Source organism: Rhopalosiphum padi, chromosome 2 (assembly GCF_020882245.1).
Source record: "Rhopalosiphum padi isolate XX-2018 chromosome 2, ASM2088224v1, whole genome shotgun sequence".
In the NCBI taxonomy this organism is placed as follows: domain Eukaryota; kingdom Metazoa; phylum Arthropoda; class Insecta; order Hemiptera; family Aphididae; genus Rhopalosiphum; species Rhopalosiphum padi.
Window position 1 is genome coordinate 6,889,485 of NC_083598.1, and position 27,321 is coordinate 6,916,805.

Here is a 27,321-nt window from a genome sequence, read left to right on the forward strand (position 1 = left end):
CATTATACGATTATTTTATCAAAGTTTGATTTAGATTTTACAAATATACAAGTAAATAAGAGTATTATTATAATAATATAATATTACATATTATGTAGACACGATAAATTTAAAAAAAACATCAGTTTAATAGCCATAAAAGCAAATAACTAACCGTGCGTAACTACAAGAAATCTGTAAAAAAATAATCATAACAAGATGGGTGACTTACCTTGACGCGCTGCCTCAGCTTATAACCCTTAGAAAATAGACAACGCTTTTCGTTGGGCTGGAAATAATACGCTTGCAAATAATAAATATAATACCACATCCATTATAAATATTACACAATATCAATAATATAATACGAACAAGACTCGGTTCCGATGGATTTTCGGCACTCTGCACTTAATCAGACCAAAGATATATCTAGAGTGGATTGTGGGATTATACGTATATTTTGATAACTTACAGCACTCTGAGTATTATACAATATCTATATTACGTAGATAATCTAAATTGTTGTAAGTGTATATACGTGTACAGTATATTTGATAATTAATTTTACCTAAAAGTGAGTACTTCGATATAAACCAAAAACTAAGTTTAGCTGTACATATTATATATAACACGGGTTATCCTAAATTTGAAATATAATATACATGGTAAAAAAAATAAGCTATTTATCTTTATTCTACATGTAGTATAATTCATATTTTAAACCCTAAAGGTTAAGATTTATATATAATAAATTTAAAAAAACTTTTATCTACAAATGTTTGTATAACGGCTGATTAAATGTATTCTCTATAATTTTGCTTTCAATCTTCCCACTTGGAAGTCAAATGGAATGCTCTCGTGGAAATATGAGATGACTATAATGTAAAAGTAGTAGTTTTACGTGTAAGATTAGGAGCAGTTATTACTAAAGTTCACAAACTCGAGTAAAAAGTATGGATAACAATAAAAAACTATTTGAAAAATATTTTTAAAAGTGAACCGTTGATACACTAGTTCACATACACAACATCGAGGGTAAATAACTGTTAATAATTTATGTTGCATTTAAAAATTCTTCAACACCATAAAAAAGATTTGGGCTCATTTATTTATTTGATAGTCACGTATTTGGTGTAGTTAGAAACTTGATAGTGGATCCTGTATACAAAATAAAAAGTGTTTTAATCGATTTTTAAAATCCTTATTAAACAATATACAAAAATCTTGCTCATTAATCGATAAGTGTAAAGTAAATAATATAAACTCGTATATTATTGTGTACCAGAGACAACAAATCATCACTAATCACTGTTTCTGTTATATTAACAACAATCAAAGTATAAAACTATACACCTGATGACTGTAAATTTGCATAGCACATAATAGTAAATAGTAAAATAAATAGTATAGTACTATAGTATATAAAATAATAATATAGTCATATAGATATTTTATGTTTTCGATTATTTAAAAACTATATTACAGACATTATTCCGACTCTTTTTTTCTTAACATATGACTATAGACATTTGAAAAGTATATTAATATTACTTTTAGTTTATATTCTGTAGTCGTAATCAAGCATATTTATATCTTTATTCAATGTAATATATGACTATTAGCCTACCTTTTACAATGGTCTAAAATAAAAATATTAAAATGCCACTTGAATTGTTTTTTTATTGTTTTTCAAAAATGCCCATTTTGTAGAGTTATTTATTTATAGTATGGAGAAAAAACTATTTTGAAATCAGTTGAATTTTGAATGAACGAAAGAAACTTTTATTTCAAAAAATATAGCATAATACTATTATGGTAAAATTGTATAGTTTTAAAGTTTTTATACTTTGATAACTAATTTTCTAATTTAATAGATTATAAAAAAAATCCAACTCATTAATATTTTATATAAGATTTTTTATTTATTTTTATAATAAATAAATACTATTTCTGCGGAATCAGAAATAGTAAATTTTATTTTATTAAATTAATAAGTTGAAATTAAAAAAAATTAAGACTACCTAATGTTAAATTAAGTTATTTATGCACTTGTATTATGCACTGATATAATTTAAAATAATAGGTAACATTAATGAAACCTATCACTATATCTGCAATAACCTTACCTGCAGAGTATAATTAATATTATTATCAGTAATATTATTTTGGTACTCTCAAACATTTTTAGGCCAATTATCATCTAAATACAACATATTTAAACATTTTTTCAGACTATATTTGATTATTATAAAAACAAATATTTAATACAATTTCAATGAGTAGAGTAGATTACCTACTCAAATATTTAGCTATTTTCCGTTGATACTCAATATTTTTAAGACCCAAATTTTTTGCTGCAAATCTATCGCGACCCACGTGGTTTAACTTTTTACAGGATCAATAATAGTAGTCTTAAAAAATCAAAATTTGTTTATTAGTTAGATAATACTATAAAGTGTATATGTTTATAATGAATATAATTTAACAAATGTATTTTCAACAATGAGTCGTATGCGAAGTATGCGCTTGTTTCTTTCTATGGTTGATAGTATGTTTATACTATACTATACTTATTTGTATAGTATATTTATTTAGTACATGTTCATATACAGTATAAAAAAACATAAAAATCTTAGAATCTATATAATTAATAAAAATTCTCACGACCCACCGAAAATTGACTTGCGACTTGCTGTTTGAGAAACGCTGGCGTATTCACTTTCGTACAAAATATTGTGTCAATGGTTTCGGATGATAACGAAAGCGACATCTATCATTGTCGTCGTCGTTTTCAATTTGCAATACAAACATGGGCAATTCCACTGCACATTTTCGTCGTCAGTTAGCGCTGCTGTATAAGATTATTATTTTTATTTATTTATAATTTATTAAAAACTGACGGACACACATATTATCTTTATCTATCCAATTTTCTAAGAAGCATAAATGTCGGATTTTATATTGTTTTTACTCAGAACTGACATTATAATAGGTACACACAATTTTGCGTTTGCATTGATGACGAATAACTATTTATATAAGTGAACATTGATATTTTGTATGTGGTTTTTTTTTTAAAATAAAATTCATGCGTCAGAAATATTTGTACTCGTCAATACCTAATAAAAAATAAAACTAATATTTCGATATTAACTACAAATTGGCAGCATTATTACAAACATAATACAGTGTTGTTTATATTTACACACTACCGACCAGGATTAATAACCGTCAAAATATTCTTGAAACAAAGTTTGATTTGTTGTTGATTCAACTGTTTGCTTATAAAAAACCGCCTATAAAAATAAATAAGAACATATTTTTTTGTAATTTTTTGAAATTCTATTTCATCGATTTGCATTCGTCTATTACAAAAAAAAAAAAACCATCTGTACATCTAATCCTGAGGTAATCGCCCATCAGTCAGGAATGTTTTCTAATAAAAATAACAACCAAAAGAACGATGCCTATACATAAAAATCTGTGCGCGTAAATATTGTAAGCTATACACACATCTGGTGCGTGTAAATAATGTATATGATGCGATAACTATTTATTCGTGCGTCGTTAATATTGATAATAAACTTGTGGACCCGCGCATCTAGATTTGTTTTAAAAATCTGTAAGCCTAACTAATGCCACATTTTTAACCGCAAACACCATCACATCTCTTCACTCCATTGTTTATATAATATATTAGTTTTATAGTATCGTTTGGAAGCATTCCGTGCGAGTGAGAACCGCGCGGTTTCTTTCCCGGTGTCTCCGCTATGTTGGCCCAAATAGTGTACCTACTCTTATGTTTAATGAAGATGGGAATGTCATGTCCATGTGTTTAATATCAACGGCCGTAATATTATATTCATAACTGTATAGAAAGTCGTAATTATCGTCCGATAGGGATAATATAAATAAGGCCCACGACAATATTTTCACAGGGTTTGAAAAAAAACCCACTATGCCGGTGATATGTTTACATAGATCAGTAATAATTACTGATCAAGGTAGGTATCAATCTAAATTAAATATTTTTTTTTTATTATTAAATTTGTTCGGCGTAAAATAGTAAAGTGTGTCGATTGACGAGTGTTCATACATTGAGTAAGCTACAAAGGTAATTTACTAATTTCAAACCGATTTGATCCATAATTGAACACAACTGAAATATTGAATCAGTCACGTCAATGTGAATTATTTATTTTGGATTAGCACGGAAAAGCTTACCGCATTCTTAATAAGTCAAGATCATTGGACATTTAAACGGACGATAATGGTATGAAAACATCACCAGCATTATTTTAAGGGATAATCAATAATATATTTGGAATAAATAGGAGTACATTTCTCAATTTATATAGACATATAATTAATAACACGACTCTGGGGGATTACTATCGGGCGGCGTAACTTGCCATTGAGTTATTTAAAACTCAATTATAGTGTCAGGCTTATTATTACATTCATTTATTCGTGCACTATCGTATAATTTAAAACATTTATAAAACCAAATGTTTTGTCTTCTTATTAAATTTTTTTTTATTTTTAAATAATAAATAATTTATTTTATGAAAAAGAGGTTCTCATTGGCCATTTATAGAGAATTTTATACCTATTTAGTTTTAAATTTTAAATAAACTAATCTAATAAATTATTATAACTAATTAAAAAATAAGACTTTAATTTTTTTAATCCGTAGAAACAAATGAATTGTTAAGACAAAAACTAATCTATACTCAAGCATAGATAATACATAGAACCTGCTCTAATTGTCTATGAAAATGTTGCGACTATTACCATTGGTTATAAATAATTCTCTGTTGATATGTTCCTGCTTCAAAATCATTACTCATTTAAACATGTCTTATTCTTATGAACTATAACACTATAAGGGATTATTACAATATTCACCAAAACTAAGCACTATGCGAAGTGCCTTGTATCGACACCAGCCATTTAGCATGCAACATTTTTGTATTGCAGTGAGCTGTCTATCCTATTTATAATCAATGCTTGTAGTATAACAACTTCTATAATATTCATTCATATAAACCTTATTTGCATACTACAAATAACAGGTTAGATATTGTTCCCTTAATTAAGCACAAACAACAGAAATTTAATTTCAGTGTTTTTTATGTTATGTTTGATTTATTAACCAATTGTGAGAGTATGGTTAACGTATAGGTCATAGTACAATCATAAAAAATGAATGTAAAAAATAATATTCACATTTAAAAAAAAAATAACTGAAGTTTTTATCTATTAAATTTATATGTACAGATGGATGTTTAATATTGATATACAAAATAATGTATACATAACATACAATTATATATTAATGTTTGATTATTTGTTAACAAATGGATAAGGATCGACTATGTTTATAATATGCTGAAAATTACAATACACATACTATATACACCATGTATACTAATTAATTTTATTCCATACTGAATAAAACAATTTAATAAAAGAAAAAAATAATACAATTCAAAAATTAAAATTATAATAATAAAATATGAGTACTCTACAACTGTTTAATTTTTAAACTCACATAATGTAAAAACATTGTTACAGTTGTGATTAAACAGGTGGTGATTATTAGGTTGATGATCAATCAATCTTGACAGTAGTGTAAATTTTGCGCACAAAAGCATGAGCACCAATGTAACCTACAGTACCACACATGATACCTAAAGCAATGCTGAATAATGCCATGTAACCAAAATAGAATGCAGTTTGAAAAAGTCCATACATTCTGAAATAGTAAATACATATATTAAGAGGATTTTACAATATACAATTTATTACAGAGGTGTAATTAAGGGGGGGAAAGAGTGATAAATTTCTCCCCAGAGCTTTATTTTATTAACATTTTTCAATATTTATATATATATATTGCATGTGATAAAGTTTAGTTTTCTACTAAAAAATGTTAATCCCCCCTCCCCCAATGCCAAGGAAAATTTCTAATTACACTACTGATTTTTAATATTTATATTTAAATTAATATTAAGATGACACCACAGAAACAAAATCAATTTTCTTTATATCTACACACCATATAAAGATTAAAAACGGTTTATTTTTGTACATCATTGATTGTAATAATATAATTTGAATCAAAATATTCTAAATATCTCAGGGTCATGATTCAAATTAAGATATAATAACATATTTCAAACGTTATTATAAAAAAAAATTCACCATGTTATACCAGAAACTTTATTTTTAATATTTTAATTTTAAGAAAGTTAATTATCTAGAAAAAAAATGTAAAAATTAAATTCTCATAACAACTTTTTTTATAACTTTATCTAAGTTATCTGAAAATATTTTTAAAGTAACCAAGATCACTATAATATAATTTGCATTTCTACAGAAAAAAACATATTTTTATTAAAATAAATTAATATTATATAATTTAGATAAAAGAGATTAGACAATTTTAAATTTAAGCAGTGAACTTTAAGTATAATGTGGTATATTATGTCTTAGAAATACTGAAATAAATGTTTGTTTTATTTTTTTAAATATCAATAAGTTGCATTTTTTTGTTATACAAATTAATCTATATAACAATGTAACAAAAACGAGCCTATAGATTTTAACATTTTTGTATCTTGGCTTTATGGTAAGATTTGAAACTTAAACATTGTGGCCTATCTTGAATATGTATATATGGTTTTAATAAAATTAATAATATGATTATTATTTCATGCTATAAAATCATAAAAATAAAACTTTTCTATTCATTATAACTTACTTTGTTTTAAACATAAAGTAATAAAATGAATACAGATAAACGTAAAATGCGGTTGATGCTGCTGCTGCAAAACTTGTCCATTGCCTGCAATAAGAATAAAAAATTTGTAACTATTATCAAAAGAATATTTATTATTACCAAACTTACCATCTATAATCTTCAGCATTAAGTAAAAAGTAAGTACATACAATTGTGACACAAACTGTTACTACCATAAGTATTAGAACGACTAGCAGCATAAATCCATAAACATAATATATTTTGTATGCCCAAAATGAAGTGAATATAAAATACCTAAAAGTAAATATTCCAGAATTTAATATCATATTAATAGTATCATAATTTATTTTACCATACATTTCTATAAATATTGATCCAAATGGCAGTATTCCACCAAGCATTGTGATTATTAAAGGTTCCATAAACCATTTTTTTTCTGGTATAGGTCTTGGTACAGCATTTACTCTGCAAGGATAATCTGGTTGCCCAGACAAATTTCGACCCAACAAAGTTCCAACCAATGTAAGAGGTAATATCACAAAAACGCATATACAAGCTACTGCGACCTAAAAATAGGTTATTAGTAATAATAATTAATATTATTAATATTGTTATTAGTAAAATTATTTAAAATATGTCAAAATTATTTCTTACCATTGAACCAAATGGAATAGCACGAGATGCATGATAATAGATTGCAATAAAATTAATAAGGAATGCCATGCCACAAACAAGTGAAGGTAGTAAAAATGCAGATAACAACATCTGTCTGATCCAAATACGCCCACCCATCTTAGCATATAAAGCTCCACCAAAATAACCATTTACAGGGGACGTTACAGCATACACAAATATGGATGTTCCCAATAATGATCCTCGTCTAATCAACAAAAATTAATAATTTAAAAATTAAAAACAAAATGTAAAAACTAATGTTGTTTTTACTCTGTATATAAATCTCCAATAATTGTAAATGTTATAACTACGAGAGTGACTAGAGTGATGTGGTGACCACATCCAATAATGGCAGAGAAAAGCATAGGATAAGATGCTGGACGGAAAACATCGCCATGAACTTGCTTCCATCCATATTCGTCACCCAAATCCTTGTCCTATTATTTAAAATGTTAAAATATGTAAGTTTGAGTTAAAATATATTATTAAATACCATAGCATCAACTTCTTCATCTTGACTATAACGAGCATAATCTTTTCGCACAGTTCGCAATAAGATCATAGATACTAATCCAACCAAAAATATAACCATCATAAAACTATTAAAAATACTGAACCAATGTATCTGAAATAAAAAGTGCATAAATTAATTAATAGATTTAAATCACAATAACTAATTTATTATAATCAACTTACTCTGTGTTGGAAAAATTTAGGATCCAAATATTTATTAAAACGATCTTTATAAGTGATAGGAGAAGATTTCCAATTCATTTCATAAGTAAATTCTATGTTAGTATTTACTTTAAGTTCAACCTTGGTCTCCGACGTCAAATTTACATCAACAATATGATCATCATTATAGCCAATATCAAATTTTTTATGTGTCCAAATATAATATTTGTTATTAGTTTCATCTACTTCTCCAACAATGCCTAAGTTCCATATATTTACATTTAATAAAATAAAAACATCAGTAGACGTTCATATAAATATAATTTACCCCAAATTGGAAGGTCATCAATATACATTTGATACCAATAGTGATTTCGTACAGCATATATAAAGGCTTTTAATTTTTCATCATCCAAGTGCACTTGACAAAATTGAACTTTAGATATGTCCTCTAATTAAATGATAAAAATTAAAAATTATTTGAGAACTATTGGATTAACAATCTATTAGTACCTTTAAAACGCATTTCCAGTCCACTATGTATAAGCTCAACACCCTGTAAAGCTTCACCAAGTGTTTCATGATAATGACTGATCGTATCTTTTGGGCCCGCACAAAATGGCAAACTAAAGTAAGTATATGTTTCTTGTCGATTATGATATGGACCGACAGTGTTCATCCATAATACCACCTCCTCATTACTTTTATACTGAAATATAATATTGTAAAGTTAACCATTTATATTAAACTTACATATCTTTAATTTAAGTAGGTACTATAATTATTAATTATTGACCTATTTTTAAGATAAATTAATTTAATTTTTAATTTTTAATACCAAAAAATGAGCAATTATTCCGAAATATATAATTAAACATCATCAATTAATCAAACATCTCATTACACACTCATAATAATTGTCTCACATAAAGCCACATCACCAAATCACTAGCTCTCCAATCACATCAATAAACACACACAATATACAATAAAATTAAACTAACACTAAATTATAGAAATAATGCGGGACCATCAGAAATAAAACAAAATTATTCATACCAAATGATTATGTTCGTCGCCGTTAACGAGACACGTCAAGTGTATAACCAAAAACGAGACAAAAACTTTGAGATAATCCATTGCAACCCGTTTGGTGTTCATCTCAGTGGATCATCTTTGTAACACTACATTAATGAGTTCATAATGTTGGGCGAAGAATATATTAAAAAAACTAAATGTTAAATGTATAGAATCAATCAATACAAAAACAAAAACAAACTCAACCGTTTCGGAACGGCAATTTTTGCGAACGTTCAGATTATTTAGTATTTAATTTTTTTTATCTCGATCCTCGACCGACTAAATGTTATTGATGATACTTCGTTGAACATGATGATAGTAACTTAAACTATGATTCGTCTTTCGATAATACAATTCTAAAAACATAGAATGAACATAGCCTATAAAAAATAAACTAAACTCCCCAAGGAAACTCTGTTGTATGACGTTACCGCGGTCGTGGTTAGTGCTGACTGATCCCGCGCACACTAATTATTGCTAAATATCACGGATTAAATACTAATTATTGCTAAAAACTAAATTGTAAACAGAGTATAACAACAGAATAGATTAAATTTAAATATTGGTTAATTAACTATAAATAAATTCTATAAATGATAATTCATAATAGTAGTACCTATATGAATTTATACGTACAAATAGAGGACACTTTCTAATAGTTCTCAATCAAAACTTCAAAATACCTACTTGAATAATGTTTTACATTTTAAAATAAAACAATATAGGTACTCGTATATTAAACTATAATATTAAATAGAATACTTTTTTATTCAACTTCGAGGTATATAATATAGAGTATAGATAATAACATAACTACTTTGATTTAGTATACGCTACTATACGTTAGTAGGTAATATTTGTTTAGTAATAGCCAAAAGGTAGTGTACAAAATTAGAAATCACACAAAATAAATGTATGTGCTAAAATTATATTTCTATAACAAATAAAAAAAAATATTTGCTATAAAATCCAAGCCCTAGTCATATTTATGTAGTTTATCTAATTATGTAGTGAATTATTTCCCAAAACGGGAATTTTTTTTTATTAAACCTAAATATTAATAAATAACACACTGAAAGCTCGTTGATCGACATAGTTTATGAGTTGAGTTTTCGACAATTTATACTATTTTGAGCAGTGATCGACTTGGGGAGTAACGCAAGTCGTTTTATTTATTTACTTTTATTATCCTTTTGAGCTAGTTATTATTTCTAAATATAATATATACATATAACAGCCAACATGAACAGTAATTACCTAAGTCTTATATTATATTATTTATTTTTTTATTTTTCTTATTGATTATTTATAAATATTTCTTATATGATTTGATTTAAAGAGGGGTATTAGGTTGTGTGAGGGCATAGCCCTCACGGCTCAATAACATTAAATAAGTAATGGGGACGCTCTTTTTTTTAAAAAGTAAACAGTTCCCCTTCTTTAATTTTACCAAGTCGACCACTGATTTTGGGTGAAACATTTTATTACTCATTATTAGCCAAATATTTTTTCATAGAAATGAGTAATTACTGGTCGTTGACGATGATGCAATGATATAGTTGTAGTATAGTACTTACCATTAATTATAAATTATGTATTAAAATGATTATACGTTAACTATACGCTATAAAATCAATAAAAAACTCCGTGAAATAAATTTACGGCAAATTGTCAAATAATCTATTTTTTTGTTATAAAATTAAAATTATAAAAATTTCATATTGTCGTTTATAATAAAATTATGATTATTTTGATTATTATGATGTGTATAAATGGGTATTCATTGATGAATGTATTATTAATTTATGTTCAAAACTACAAACTGTTCAATAATTTTAGTTAAATGTCAATAGTTAACCATTGTAACAAAATTCAGTTGACTGTAAAATGTAAATGTTGACTATCAAATAATATTACAATTTACAACTTTTAGAGTTAAATTTTTGCTCATATATAAACGATTTTGAATTCAATTTGGCGGAATTTTTTTTCCGAAATAATACTTAATTTATGTCTGATTTTTTTTCTTATATAGGTATATAGATATGTATAGCAGGTATCTATATAAGTCGGATGATTTGGTATGTTCTGAAACCGCTTCCGATCACCGATCCCTCGTGGCCTCGTCTTATCGTAATATATAGCCATCATACAGCTAAACGCTAAACGTTTATCGTAAGAAGTGATTAGGTAAGTTTATTTATTTTAAATATGTATTAGGTAGCCGGTATATGAAATGGTCGCAGGTAAGTATGCATAAGATTCGTAAGAACACGAACACCGTTACAAACTTACAAATGTATAACACTATTTAGTATTACAATATGCATACCTAATAGTTATTACTTATTAGTTTTATATATACGAACATGATCCGTAATAGATAAATTATAGTTCAAAATGTTACTCGATACGCAATAGCAAAAGAAATTTGAAATTTAACGGTGGCTCATTATTGGCTATTGCCCAGATATCTATCTAACTATTCTAACTATACATATTATAGTATATATGCCCTCGCCACTCATCCCCATATCCAAGACTGTCTTAAAATAATTTTTATTTTATATATATATATATTAAAAATTGATACTTGTCTTCGGAAAAATTTGAAATTATCAAATATTAAAGTATATTGAATTCGTAAACTAAACTATGATAATTAATGATTTACAACATAATTATTAATTAATATTAAATTATATTTTAATACTTACTGTCTTACTTAGTAAAAGTATTCCAAATAGGTACTATATTGTCTATAATAAAGTACCTACTCAACTACTCAAGTACTACACTATTACCTACCCCTACCTAAGTAGCTAAATCTAGTCATAAGTAACATTGTAATCAGAGAAAAACTTTTAATAATAATTAGTTAAATGCAATAGAGATAAAAATAAAATATGTTTATGATTATTATTTCAAAAAAACAAACAAATAAAAATTAAAATAATAAAAACTAATAGTTTTAACTACCTAGTAACAATGGTCGATAGATGGCGCTGCCAGATACGATTTTGTATATTTTGTAATCGCGGTTGGATATATCCCCATTCCCAATATAATAAAATACTTACCTTATTTATTCAATTAAATATATTATTTTGTTTCATTTTTGGTTTTTATTGTATAAATTCACTGCACGGTCATACCGACATTTTATTTTAAATGGAAATCGTCCTGTTAATTATTAAAAATAAAATAATAACATAACATAATTATTAATTACATGGGCACAATGCACATAGTTTATACCATAATAAAGTAAATTACTTAAGTAAAAAAAAAAAAGAAAATCCGCCAAGTTTAAACAGCTGAATTTAATAATATAAATATATAATACACGTTTTTATTATTGCGGTATAAATAATAAAATAAATATTAAATATCGTTTAATTGTAAATTCTCATTATCTAGTCTTTACTCTTTATCTTATACTTTCGAATAGTACTACGACTACTACGCCAGTTCGTAGACTCGTAGTACATACAACATACGTAATTTTTCGATATGAACTTTTGGGTTCTCTAATTCTAATTTGATTGATCTCTTATCGGTATCATCGAAAATAAATGTATTTATAAATTTATAATTAATGGTAATTATGTTTGACGACTATCGACTATCTGTTGTGTTTAGACGTTTAGAGTCATGAAAAAATACATGTATTTTGTCATGTTTAGAGTATCAGACTATCAAAGTAAGTGCGTCATTTTACATTTTTGCCACGCAGATTTTCAGGGACTATGGAGCGGAGTTGCTCACGGCCTACCCAGTACCCTTGGCGTAGCTACTGGTTATGAACAATGTGTCGAATGTCGATGTTAAATATGTGTATATTTTTAAAATTATTAACATTATTAACTGCCTAAATGTTACTCCTTTAAACATGCTATGCTCCAACCCCTTTAATAAATGGTTCATACTTCATAGTACTTAATATTTTAACGGTCTTTAGGTATTTATTTCTCTTATCTGTACACAAATTAGATTTCTAGGATAAAAAAGTTGTTATTTCAATATAATATATAAATAAAGAAGTTCATTGATTAATAATTTGTTTACAGTTACATTATTGTTGATTACCCATATCGGGCCATATGGCCATATTATTTAAAACCCGAACAAATAATACGTAGTTCAGGAGTTAGGAGTAGGACTACATGACGTAAAAATGAAAACATTTATAACACCACGACCACACAGAACACATTTAATTTATATAATATTTATAAGATCATTTTTTAGTATAACTGTATAGGACGTCACACTATTAACAATAAATTATGAATAATACCATTGTGGGAAATCTTATACTAAATTTTTACGTTAGGTTAGGTTCTCTGGGATAAGGGACAAGGGTAAGACGATTCCAGGCTGCATATAGATAGAAAATTATTCTATTTTAATATAGCCTATAAGGCTATAACCTATATTTAATCAATGGTATAAGTACTTTATACAATATTATATTGTTTAATATTTCTAATATTTTTATTCTTGTACAATATTCTACTATATCTACATAGGTATTAGGTACATAGCCGCCTACACAATAATTATCATTCATCATGAGATTTATTAGATGAATGGCTTTTAATAGTATGATAAAAATATAGGTAATCAATGATATATTATCATAATAATTATAAATTATATCTCTGTTTCTGTTGGCTGAGGTCTAGTACTATAGTGCCGTACACGGTCTTAGGAGATCTAAGACCGTGTCTGTGCCGTAATTGTAGTCATTACTCTATGATGATCATAGTATGATCATTATCCATTGATCATTGATCGACGATCGTAATGCCGTGTTCCATTGACACTGGATAATATCAAAATCAAATTGTGGTTGCTAACCGAAGTTTTCAAGGAGCTCATATGTACAGCTTGTTACCGCGGTCTTGGTTTCTCTTACCACTGTTTACTACTCGTTTTCCGTCGCACTATCTGTACAATATTCACGACGGGGGACGAGTGGATGACGCTCAACACAACAAATACACACTAACACACACATACACCACGAGACATCCACACGAGAACTACGGCGTGCAAAATTGTGAAATAATTTTTAATCGGTGAATGTCGATGTTTAATTTTAGCGACAACTGGCATTGTTAACTGCTTAGTGTTAAATACCGAGTACTGTTTGTGCGCCGTCGTTTCATACATATCGTTTAACAACTCAATGCAGTTACGACCCGTTTGCCGCATTCAACGAAGAAGGTAAATATCTGGTTGTAATAATAGTTTTACATTTTAATGTCACAACGTCGTCGTCACTTAATAATAATAATCTTCTGGTCTTAAACTAAACGCGTCGTCCGCGTACGGAGGTGTTGAAATGAATACAATTTTTCCACTACGAAAAAAAATGTACCCACGTCTATTAACCCCATGTTTAAATTACTATTAGAAAATAATTTGCCGACACCAGTAGGTGTACGGCCCCACTGCGCCTGCCATAGGTAAATAAATATATTGTATTGGCGTCCGCGGCCTCCAATTAGTAAACGTGCGTGCTTCCCACTGTTGGTGACTAGCCCTTTGTCGTTTTTACGTTTTCCCGGCAAAAGAGTGACGAGATGACTCACCCGAACGGCGATCTCATGCCTGTTACCTGTGAATCACCACCGTCGTGAGTTCGTGACCACTCATCATTACAGTTGAGTCCGTTCGTCACTATAGTTCCGAGTGTTTTCGCGTGTTCGGTTACTCGCCAACATCTTTACCCTGCTGATTGTTCGGTCTATTCAGGCCATGGCCTTTTTAAAATCGTAAGTTTTTTGTTGTTTTCGAAAAATAATTTTCGTTAGATTTTATCTGTTGATTATTCTCTGGCACCACATGATTTTAAATATCAACAGGTTCTATCGTAAATAGAATTAGGCTCTAGTTTTGATTGATAACTGCCAATGATTTTAAATACTAAATAAATGTTATAATCACAAAAGAATAAAATACTGATTTTTGTGATCATACTATTATTCATTATGATTGATTTAGATATTTGGATATTATCTAATTTAATTTCTTACAAAACCGTTTAAGCAGCGTAGTAACATTATAGCACGCCAGTTAAACAGATAATTATTGTGAAGTATAGTTTTCAATAATCTTCAATTCTGTGTAGTATTTATTATACTCCCAGATTTCCTTCAATAGCCATGTGTTAACTGTCAATAAATCTAGGATAATGGTTTTTTATAGTATGATATTCAAACAGGCCTAAGACACTTGTGTTAGTACTGTAGTATATCATACTTATTCTTGTAGGTAGAAAATATATTTTATATTTTCTCATAACTTAATTTATTTAAGTAATCAATGTCAAATTTAATCTCCAGTCTATAAGTTATAACTAATTACCATCATATATAGTAATCATTCTTCATAATGCAATCTATTCATAAAATACACATGGTAGTAATAAACAATTCCATCACTGTTATACCACTCATGTATATACTATTCTTACTACAATATCAAATATAAATGGATTCATACTATCATTATCAATGGTACATGCATAATTAATATTTAACAGTAATGAGTCAATAACCCTTTCCTTTTCTGCTATACAAAATGACATTGTTGTATTTTTAAGAGTAGATATTTAATAAAAAAATATATGAGGGTATTTTAAATGAACATAATATTATACATTTATTAGGTAGGTATTCTGAAAATATAATCTTCACTATTGAAATATTCATCTTACCATTAAAATATATAATATATATATATGATTCTATACTTTGTTCACAATAAGAAGAAATTTTGTGACTACCAGGCAATGCTCATCCGTTGCCCCCATCAAGTCTACCATCCAAAAGCCTGCTTTGTAGTGGAGCCACAAGTCTGCTGCCAATGTTCCTAATTTTAAACAGAATATGGCTTAAAATAATGTAGGTTATAGGTGCCTATCCAGTATTCTTAATATAGAACTATAATTTAAACAAATCATTAAATACCAGAAATGATTATAAAGAATTTTAATTAAATTATACTTACTTAATATATATTATTGAACATAAACTATGACAACTTTAACAACCCTTATATAGTCTTATTATACATAAAGAACCTGTACAAACAATTTATATATATTAAAAAAAAAAAAAAAAAAAAAAATGGTGCAGTATTTAAAATCACAAATTATTGTTATTGAATTACAGTTTATTATAAAAATGTATTTATAGAATTTTGAAATTAATTAATTTTTTACAAATAAATAACTTTCAAGGAGATTGGATTATAATGGGTTCTTTTCGGAGCACAGAATATGCAGTGACAAGTGGTATAGTAGCATACCTTGTGTACACACCCATGATTATGTTCTAGAAATTTATAATCAAGAATTAATATTGGATCAAATTAATGAATTTCTTAATGTCTTATAATACTATATAATATAATATAATAATTAATAATAATATTAATTACATTAATTTACATATTATATTCCTATAATGCAGGGATTGGGAACTAGCAGTCCGCGTATCATTTTTAACTAACCCTTGCTATATTTTAAATTACTTTATTAAAATATTAAATGTTAAGATTTTTCTGTATTTTATTTTGTTATATTTATAATTTATAACAATTTAATGTTAATCGTAAAACGTAGATATAAATTCTTATCTAGTATTGAACTATTAATAAATGTCTTTATACTATATAAATATCAATTGTAAAGTTTATTGACTTTATTTTTGCTTTCTATGTTCTCTGGCCCGTTAAATTTTCACTTTTAAAAAATCGGCCCTCTAGTAACACTGAGTTATCCCTGTTATATGTGTCCAATTTATAGGTTATGGGTATAAATGATTTAATTTTAGTAGGTAGCGAGCAAATTACTTAAATACTTTTTCCGCTCTGGGATACTAACGTCTGAATAGTTAATTGCTCTGGTGCCATTATAGTTAGAAGTATTTACATAAATAAAAAAAGATTAAAATTTAGTGTTATAATTAGTTGTCGAGTATTAATTTGAAAAATATTATAATTTGTATAACGAAAATAAGATGTGATTAAATTATATTTAAATCAAGTTTAGAATACATATTATTTTACATTTAAACACAAAACTTTATTCTATATATACTTACATTTATTTGCCATTTGGAGTATTCTTTAGTTTATCATTTTATTGTTGATTTTGAAATTTAATTTGAAGTGAAATCTTATAAAAATATACTTTTTTTATGTTCAAATAGATTAAATTAATGTGTTTTAATTTTTATAATTCTTAGTGTTCACTAAAAATGTTAATTAAAATGAAGTAAAAGAAAATTTTTTTTTTATTTCAGTGGACGTATTCAGTGTTTAAAAAAAAAAACATAAAATGAATAATAATTTAACTGCTGAATTTGAAATTGTGTTAAAACAAGATCTTAAGAAACTATCATTAGAAGAGCTTCGTAAATTAAAAGAAAAAATTGGCAATGAAGTTTACCAAAATGCGAATACTAATAAACCAAAATTAGATTTTCATCCTAAACCTGTTAAACGAGAAAACAAAAACAGACCATCTGAAATATCATCTAAATTGAACCCTTTTTTAAATCCTATCAAAAAGTGTAAACCAAAAATTAAAACTAAAGTTGAAAAACCCAAATGTATTGATCCCAGATTTGATTCTTTATATGGTGAATTTGATAAACGTGTTTTTGAACGAAATTATAAATTTTTAAATGAAACGAAAGAAAAAGAAATAAAAAGGCTACGTAAGAAAGCACGGAAAGTTTCTGATAAAGATAATGATCAAATTAAATTATTATTACAAAGAACGGAAAATCAAAATCGAGAAAAACAAAAATTAGAAGCTCAAGAAAAAATAAAATTGGAACAGAGACAAAAGAGATTAGATGCTATTAAAGATGGTAAAAAACCTCAATTTTTAAAGAAACGGGAATCAAAAATATTACAGTTGGTTGGACAATATGAAGATTTAAAATCTCAAGGAAAACTCACCAAGCATATTAAACAGAAGAGAATTCGAAGTATCGGTGATGAAAAGAAAAAAATGTTCAATGATTCAATGGAATAATTATTGTTTTTGATACTTAATTGATGTAAATTTTTGCCGTTTAAATATTTCATAATAAAAATATTGTCTTGTATGTATTTGATTGTTTTACAAATTTATATTTAAAACTGTTTATCATAATTAAATTATTTGTACCTAATAAATATTTAGTATGTACATATCTATGTAGATATTATAATATTATAGGTATAGATTAAAAAAAATAATTATTTAGTTTTCCTATATTAGAAAATAACGAATTTTATTTAATATCCATTGGATAAAATATTTCAAAATATAGCCACCTGAGCTCAAATTATTTTCCGCGTTGTATTGGTTTTTGTATATTTTTTGCAACTGCTAAGTCTACGAATATGATTAATCCTCGTGTAGTGGGTATATCCTCAACAAAGGAAATTGATTTCGTAATATTTTTATGACGTGTAATTCAACCGACGCATTACTAACCGTTGCTAATCGTTCTAGGTACACTAGTCAATAATAGTGGCATAGTGCCTAGATAAATAAATTTAACCGCTATACAGAACAAATTCGTCAAACTTAGATGATATTAATAACTACGATGTTCGTCTTTAATAAATTATAAAATTGTGGTAATATTTTGCACACTGGTGACCGATGATGAAAACTTTCGATGAGAACTAAAAAATACTTTAGTAGAAACCTTGCACATCCGGTGGAAGTGCAGCCCTTTGTAATCTTGACACGTGTTTCCAAGTTTTAAGCACGAGTTGTAAGGCCGGAGGGACATTTGTAAAAAACGATAGACGTGTGTGTGTATGTCGTGTACGCGTCGTATGCAGCGCGGGCTCTGCTGAAACTCCGCAGAGTCGCAGTATTAATCGTTAGCGAATTCACACACTTACACATATGTTGTCACTTGTCTCGTCGCTGGGTTGGTGGTGGCGCGTACGATTTATATTTTTATTCGTCCACATTGTCGTTCGCCATCAGGTAGGCGCACACGATTTGGATGAAAGAAATACAATCGTACGCGCTTAAAAAAAACCTTAGTTCACGTTTTAGGTGACGGCGAGTGTGTATTTGTGTGTATGTTACTACGGCATCGGTGGCGACAGTTACGCATAGTAGCCCCACGTGTGTGACGCAGTGCACGAAACACATTATCGCGTTTGACGTTTTTTACGTTCATTTTTTTTTTCATCCAATTGCCTTCCGCCGGAATGGTTTCGCCCAGTGATTATTTCTTTAGTAATCTGAGGTCGCGTGCGTTTAGTTGTGTTTGTTTATCTGGAAAAACTTTTTTTTTCTTTTTAGAACAATAAAATAAATTCAGATTATAGATAAATAATAATAATATACTACTATTTTATTTAATACGTGCGTAATGGTACAGCAGCAACTGCGGCAGCGGGGCAGAGCTCTGCTGCACCATTGTGTTGTTTATGTTATTATTACATGTATATAGTGTGACCCGTGTGTTCGATTTTTTTCTCCGTGTTTAATATATTATATTATGTGCGTTTTAATTTAATGGGTTTTTATCTCCGACAACAGCCTCAGGGGTTCCCCGCTACACCCGCGCCAGCTACCGCTCGACGACGCCGTGCACCTGTGTCTAGCTGACTCGTTCACTTGCTTACGGGCATACGCACGACGCACGATAATATTATTATTATTATTATATAGTGTTTGTTGTTGTCGTCGATTTAGAAGTATAGTAACAGTTGCATAAAGCGAATACGATATTTCGTCATCTCTTGGGGATCACATGTGGTCGTGTGCCGTCGACTTCAGTCTTTGCAGTTGTAGTAAACTAGGTATAGTGTTTTTACAGCTGTCTTGTCCTTGGTGCCTTAATAGTATTAATATCATTATCGATTCAGAAAATAAAAAAAAATTATGTTCTCCCGTGTCGTTTCGACTAGCTCGTTAAATAACAATCCATAGTATTAAATTCGTTATCATCACGTATGCGTAACAGTTGTTGAATACGTGTCGTTAAAATAATATACCTATATATTTTTGACAACTGTTTTTAGCAAGTTATAAAATCTTTATTTCGAGAGCAAAGAGGATGTGTCAACAGTAGTACGTGCATACGTTACTTTGTCATTACTATTCATCAATAGATAATATAATTTAGATTGTTAGAATTCTCCTAATTTCCTTATTTGAAGGTGGGGGGAGGATTATTTGTGACGACTATCGAAATCCGTATTTGCGTCTTGGAAAATCATAATAATGTAGGTAATATAATGACGGTGTGGGCACAAACATGATTTTACCGATGGTGACGACGATTTGTCCTCTTGGTGTGTCGTCTGGGAACCACTTGTGATGCGTCCTGCAACTCGCCTGTTGGCTCCGGACAAACACCGCACCTCTGCCCGCGACGTTTCTGTTTCTAACCCTCCTCCCGCCACCGATCGTCGTTTTTAATATTTTTATCGTGTCCTTTTACACTCCAATGGACAACTGCTGGTTTAAATGTTCAGTATTCACAATTCAGTGTTTGGTTGTAGACGATTGTGACTTGTTGGGTCGCGTTATTTTATCCCTCTGTGGTCCTACGATGACGTTAATGTTTTTTTCTAGTTACGTTGAGATTATTAGATTATATTAGCTACTTTTTTTTTTTTTTAATTAAAATTTGAACGAAGAATGAAAAACAATTAACTTCCCGTCCGAATTCGTAATATTTAGGTTAGTAGTGTGTTTATGATAATTTATATTAGGTACCTATTTTTAATTGACTAATTATGTTGTTTAGTCATTACATTCAAGTGTATGATTAATATGTCAACATTTAGAATAATATAATTATTACCATTACAGTAATACCTATCAAGGATGATTGCGGACTGTAACTGAGCATTTAATTTTTAATGATAATTATTTAATAATTTGTAAGTAGTTATGTGAATAAAAAATATGTGTACACCTACTTAGTGAATACCTATATATTTTTAAAATTATAATTATTTTTAAGTAACAAACATATACATATAATAATGACATGTCTAGTATGTCATTTTAATTTCATTTTTTCAAGTTCTTCTAATTATTAATTTTGTAATTTGTACTTCAATAGCCAATAAAATCAACATGTTTAATTTATGTGTTGTACAGTAATGAGTAATGACAAAAGAAATAAAATGGAAATAGTCATACCTTTAAAAAGTTTTGCAATGATAAATCATAAGAAATTTTAATTTGTAAATTGTTAAGTTCATATTACTTCTACAGTCTGTTGGTGATAAAAGCTATGTTGTTGTCAAAATAAAGGTTGCTATTTATATGAAAAACTAAAATTATATAGTTTCCTGATCAGCAAATTTTCAATTAAAAATCTGTAGTATTGTATAAATGTATTAGTATTTGACTACTTTAACTTGACTCAGATTATGTTAATTTATATAGATCATTATGGAATCTCCACAAGAAGAAAATGTGTCATTAGATTTTGGCACAACAACCAAGGGAGAAGAGTATCTTTTGTCGGTATCCACTGGTTTTTACGAGGAAGAATTTGACGACGACGAAGTATTTTTGGACGATTCACAAAGTATTGATATGGAATCATTATCGGAAATTCCAACCCGTGTTCGTAGAACTTCAGATGTTATTGACTGTGTTGGCGGAACTATGTCTCCAGCACATATTAAACGTCATAGTTTTCCATCAGCATCTGGTGAGGTTACGTATTCAGCTACATCACAAGCTACAAACATCACAGATCTAAATCGATCTAGGCGTACTGAGCTGACAACAGAATCAGTTGATCTTGGCTATAGTAGCCCTGGTGCACAGTCTTCTTCGGGCAGATCTATTAAAGGAACATGGTTCAGGTTTAGTAACAGTAATGATCCTGATTCTGTTGATGCTCGACCAACTCACATATTAGATGAAGAACAAACATCAAATTCAAACAGGTAAAAAGTAAAATTTATTACTTTAACTAATTTATTTATGTATTTGTTTTATTTTGAAAATATTTTATAGCAAACTAAGTCCTGGTTTCAAGAAATCTGGCGAAGAGATTAGAATGCCTGTAACTAAAGATGCTACATGTTATAATATGGATCATGAATATCGGGGTATCGCTGTTATCATAAACAATGATGTTTTTGAAGGACCTGCACAGAGTTTACCTGAGCGGAAAGGTTCATGGAAAGATGTTGAAGAGTTGAAAACAATGTTCTATCGTTTAGATTTTAGTGTTTTGGTTTGGAATAACTTGTATCACGAAGAATTGACTCGTCGTTTGAATGAATGTATGTTTCAAACTTTTTAAAGTTTTAAATTTAAGAACTTAATATCCTTATTATTTTTTTTATTTTAAAGTGGCTAATGATGATCATTCTCAAAGTGATTGTCTTGCTATTGTTGTGTTGACTCATGGGATCAGTTCATCATTTATTTATGCCAAAGACAATCCATACCCAGTTGAATTTTTGTGGAATTCATTTACACCTGATAAATGCCGTACACTGGCTGGAAAACCTAAAATGTTTTTTGTACAGGTAATTTTGTAAGCTATTTCTATAGAAAAAAAGAATAAAATAGAAACTGAGCATTCTAAACATGTTCTTGTTTTTGTTTTAGGCATGTCGCGGAGAAAGGCTTGATCCTGGTATTACATTGCGTAGAGAAGTAGAAACTGAAGTAGATTCTTCCAATGCCTCATACAAAATTCCTAAACATGCAGATTTCTTGATTACTTTCAGCACTTACGATGGTAAAATTAAACATTTGAAATATAATCATTTTATATTTGGTTATAATTAGTACTTTAAATAATGACATATGATATTTTTTTAAGGTTATTATTCGTTCAGGCATCCTGAGAACGGCACATGGTTTATTCAAAGTCTTTGTATTGAAATGAACAAACATGATCTTAGCAACAATGATTTGTTAGGAATTATGACTCGTGTGTCTAGACGAGTTGCTTTGGATCATGAATCTTACAATCCAGATCACCCATGGCTACATAAGCAAAAGCAGATACCCACCATTCACTCGATGCTCATTAGAGATGTGTTTTTTAAGCCTAAAAATAAACCTCCTCCCGAACCAGTTATTTTACAAAATAGTAAGTTTTGATGAACTATGATATTATCTTAGAAAATAAAATGTGAAATGCAAAAAGTAGATTTGTGGAACGACTTGGGTAGGTGAACAAATTACCTTTTGTTATATAGATTTCTTTATTATCCAAACCCATTATGAGGGTTAAGTTTATTTTACCTTAGGATACAGTAATTTAGTAAATATATAAAATAATGTGACAAATTTGATTGATTTACTCTTTTATGCAAAATACATTTGTGTACTTTACTCTATGTCAATTACAAGAAACTTTTTGCTATATAAATTTCTTTGTTATCCAAAGACTAGCTCATTATGTGAATTAAGTCTATTTCACCTTAGATACAGTAATTTAGTAAATATATAAAATAATGTGACAAATTTGATTGATTTACTCTTTTATGCAAAATACATTTGTGTACTTTATTCTATATCAAGTACAAGAAACTTTTTGCTATATAAATTTCTTTGTTATCCAAAGACTAGCTCATTATGTGAATTAAGTCTATTTCACCTTAGATACAGTAATTTAGTAAATATATAAAATAATGTGACAAATTTGATTGATTTACTCTTTTATGCAAAATACATTTGTGTACTTTATTCTATATAAAGTACAAGAAACTTTTTGCTATATAAATTTCTTTGTTATCCAAAGACTAGCTCATTATGTGAATTAAGTCTATTTCACCTTAGATACAATAATTTAGTAAATATATAAAATGTTGTGACAAGTTTATTTTATCTATACTTTTTATGCAAAATACATTTGTGTACTTTACTCTATATCAAGTACAAGAAACTTTTTGCTATACAAATTTCTTTGTTATCCAAAGACTAGCTCATTATGTGAATTAAGTCTATTTCACCTTAGATACAGTAATTTAGTAAATATATAAAATGTTGTGACAAGTTTATTTGATCTATACTTTTTATGCAAAATACATTTGTGTACTTTACTCTATATCAAGTACAAGAAACTTTTTGCTATACAAATTTCTTTGTTATCCAAAGACTAGCTCATTATGTGAATTAAGTCTATTTCACCTTAGATACATTTAGTAAATATATAAAATGTGACAAATTTAATTTGATCTATACTCTTTTATGCAAAATACATTTGTGTACTTTACTCTATATCAAGTACAAGAAACTTTTTGCTATACAAATTTCTTTGTTATCCAAAGACTAGCTCATTATGTGAATTAAGTCTATTTCACCTTAGATACATTTAGTAAATATATAAAATGTGACAAATTTAATTTGATCTATACTCTTTTACGCAAAATACATTTGTGTACTTTACTCCATGTCAAGTACAAGAAACTTTTTGCTATATAAATTTCTTTGTTATCCAAAGACTAGCTCATAATGTGAATTAAGTCTATTTCACCTTAGATACAGTTATTTATTTATATTTATTATTTATCCAAATACTAATTTACTGTATACCTTCAGTAAATCAAATAACACATTATTGCTATAATTTTAAAGTGTAGGTTTTCTAATAGAACGAACAACATTTTGAAGAAAAAAATTAAAAATTGAAAATTTGTTATTTAGTTTATTAAAAAACCTTTGAATTCTGACAGAATTATATTGTAATGTATAATGTTGATTATAATATTAAGATATTTAAATGTATTATTTTATGTAATACAATATTTATGTTTTTTTTTTACAGTCGTTAGCTGAGTAAAATTATACTTGAAGCTAGAAAATAGAAACCGACTATGAAAACAAAAACAACAGCAACTATTACGTGTGCACAATAATGTAATTTACCAGTGTGAAATTATATAGTTCAATAAGTGCGTACCCATAAGTGTTCAAAAATTTTAAATTATAAGAATTCTAAATTTTGTGATAAGAAAATGTCTTTTTAAGACTGAATCGATTTTGATTAACAATTATTTTTTTGAGAAAAAAAATTGATCTTCATATTTTTCGGTATTGTTTTTTTGTTAAACATTTATTGTTATTTTTATCAACAATAATTAACATTCTTCATTTAGCTTTAATAATATCAATATTTCTACTAACTTTAAATCTGTGCAATGAATTTTAATTTATTTCAAAATTATTTCGGATTGAAAGATTTCTAAATTTTAATTGACATACTTAATTTTCATTCAACTATCTTTGTTGAAAATTTGAACAAAATCATACTACAGCTAATTGCCAATTATTCAAACCAAGAGTATTTGCTCAGCTATATATTATTAATTAAAAAAAGTATTATTTTTTTTTTTAAGTTTAAAGTATTTTAGACATTTTTAATTATTACTGTTATCGGGCATTAAAACTGCCCATTGCATATGTCTTTCATAAATTAAATGTTAAGTATTATTTAATGTTTTTTTTTATACAATATATAAAATATGTGAAAAAGTGATATTGTCGCATTTAGTAAATATTTAAAACAAATATTTAGTTAAAAATTTTTTTTCTATTTATATCATTTTTAGCATTTTGTTGCTTTTGAGTTTAGCACATTTATTATAATTCTTATTTTTAGTTATATTATTACATGTTATACTGCCTATAGTATTTTTCATACTTCTTTTTGTTATTATAATTTTTTTAATTGGAGGACATTATATTTATTATTTCTTGTGTACTATTGTTGCATTATTTTGATGATATGCAATTTAAGTATTTGACTACTCAAAATAAAAATTGTAAATCTGATTTTTTTTTTTAATTTATACATAAATATATACATATAAATTTGATCTTGGGAACTGAATAATGTTGTACTTGATTTATAATTAAACTAGTACTTCATTTTGTGATTTATTGATCTCTCCCATCTAGTTCAAATATATAATTATATATTTTTTTTTATTATTATTATTATTATTCATTATATAACTAATCATAAGCAATTAAAAGACAAATCATAAATTTGTCATTAAATTAAATTTAAATTCATACTACAACAAACCCTTTTCATTTTAATTTAAAATTCACAAACATGTATTTTCATTTATTCTAAGTTTGCGTATTATATTAATAATCTATTTTATATATTTATACATACATGGTCTATATCATAATGTCTTTTGTTATGTGTATTCATGTGTTCTAGGGATGTCTAATTTTGTAGACATTTTTTAGCTAAAAGATAGTTATAAAGACTCAATTTAAATTATTTTTTTATACTATGTATTTTATATTGTATATAATAAGAGAAATATAATAATTTTTATTTTTTCACCAGTTATTGACATGATCAAGTATTCAAGTATGTTATCAATAATATATACTGTGCTTGGGTAAAGTTTTTAGTATTCTATTTTTATTCCATGATATTGAAAATTTGTATTGTATTGCCATAATTCAAAATTATGGTTTTAAAGTATGTGTTCGTTTTTGATATTACATTAATGCATTTCTTATTTGATTCACATGATTATATAATGTATTACATTAAATAAATTGTAAAAATTATTTTTTGTACTTTAGTTTTTTAATCTTGCAATATGAGTACAATAGTTTTTTGTATATAAGTAAAATTAGTTAGTGTGGTTTTTTTAATTTCAAAATGTTTGTATTAAAAATGAACTTGACATTTTTTACTTTGTTACATTAAATGATTTATATAATTATAAACAATGTAATAGCTTTTGGCGTTATTGCCTTTTCTCTGGTGTGTATTACAATTGGGTCTATGTTAGTGTTAAATTCTTAGTAAATACTTGTTTGATTTTTCTTTTTGGATGTCACTATATTAGAGTATTTTTAGTATTTCAACCCGTTCACTGTGTCTGACATCATTTTGAGTATAATTAATTATATTTCTTTAATGAGCTAAGCTGCTTTTCTACTTGATTTACAGCTAATGATATCAAAGCACATTAAAAGCTTAAAAGTGTTTTTTTAATTGTTGTACTGATTGAAGGATGCACAAAAACACTTTAAAAAGTTCAGCATGTTAAATATGAAAATAGCTTCCTCAGACAACTGAGATTGGTTGCTGTAAGCATTGTCAATAACATCTGCACTTTATTGATCAAGTACTATATTACAA

The 27,321-nt window shown here is 27.5% G+C and overlaps 3 protein-coding genes across 6 annotated transcripts; 2 read left to right on the forward strand and 1 right to left on the reverse strand.

Moving 5' to 3' along the window:
* Positions 1-5,396: 5,396 nt before the first annotated feature.
* Positions 5,397-9,492, reverse strand: LOC132921482 (transmembrane 9 superfamily member 3). Its single transcript, XM_060984521.1, has 11 exons — positions 9,155-9,492; positions 8,609-8,804; positions 8,424-8,546; positions 8,117-8,355; positions 7,914-8,045; positions 7,691-7,857; positions 7,400-7,625; positions 7,103-7,311; positions 6,893-7,039; positions 6,746-6,829; positions 5,397-5,737 (listed from the first exon to the last, which is right to left on the reverse strand). The coding sequence occupies exons 1-11, from the start codon at positions 9,254-9,256 to the stop codon at positions 5,593-5,595; spliced, it is 1,770 nt and encodes a 589-aa protein (XP_060840504.1). The 5' UTR covers positions 9,257-9,492; the 3' UTR covers positions 5,397-5,592.
* Positions 9,493-11,411: 1,919 nt separating this feature from the next.
* On the forward strand, positions 11,412-18,310 carry LOC132922902 (ribosomal RNA processing protein 36 homolog). Its single transcript, XM_060986646.1, is given in 2 exon segments — positions 11,412-11,421; positions 17,494-18,310. Coding segments are annotated over 2 exon segments (750 nt in total). The 3' UTR covers positions 18,234-18,310.
* LOC132919595 (caspase-1-like) lies at positions 14,177-27,174 on the forward strand. Of its 4 annotated transcripts, none has more exons than XM_060981308.1 (7): positions 14,177-14,407; positions 21,618-22,129; positions 22,200-22,471; positions 22,542-22,720; positions 22,803-22,935; positions 23,020-23,292; positions 24,973-27,174. In XM_060981308.1, the coding sequence occupies exons 2-7, from the start codon at positions 21,624-21,626 to the stop codon at positions 24,981-24,983; spliced, it is 1,374 nt and encodes a 457-aa protein (XP_060837291.1). In that variant the 5' UTR covers positions 14,177-14,407; positions 21,618-21,623; the 3' UTR covers positions 24,984-27,174. The 4 variants fall into 4 exon arrangements, with proteins under 4 accessions (XP_060837291.1, XP_060837293.1, XP_060837294.1 ...); XM_060981310.1 differs by lacking the exon at positions 14,177-14,407 and adding an exon at positions 14,558-14,958; XM_060981311.1 differs by lacking the exon at positions 14,177-14,407 and adding an exon at positions 18,546-20,014.
* Positions 27,175-27,321: the final 147 nt, after the last annotated feature.

Excerpts from the sequence above, each read along its gene's own strand:
- LOC132921482 (XM_060984521.1), bottom strand. The coding sequence starts at position 9,256 with ATGAACACCAAACGGGTTGCAATGGATTATCTCAAAGTTTTTGTCTCG. Across the intron at positions 7,626-7,690 it reads ATTGGAGATTTATATACAGA|ACGAGGATCATTATTGGGAA; the intron begins GTAAAAACAACA and ends TTTGTTGATTAG. Across the intron at positions 7,040-7,102 it reads GGATCAATATTTATAGAAAT|GTATTTTATATTCACTTCAT; the intron begins GTATGGTAAAAT and ends ATTTACTTTTAG.
- LOC132919595 (XM_060981308.1), top strand. The coding sequence starts at position 21,624 with ATGGAATCTCCACAAGAAGAAAATGTGTCATTAGATTTTGGCACAACA. Across the intron at positions 22,721-22,802 it reads CTAAAATGTTTTTTGTACAG|GCATGTCGCGGAGAAAGGCT; the intron begins GTAATTTTGTAA and ends TTTTTGTTTTAG. Across the intron at positions 22,936-23,019 it reads TACTTTCAGCACTTACGATG|GTTATTATTCGTTCAGGCAT; the intron begins GTAAAATTAAAC and ends TATTTTTTTAAG.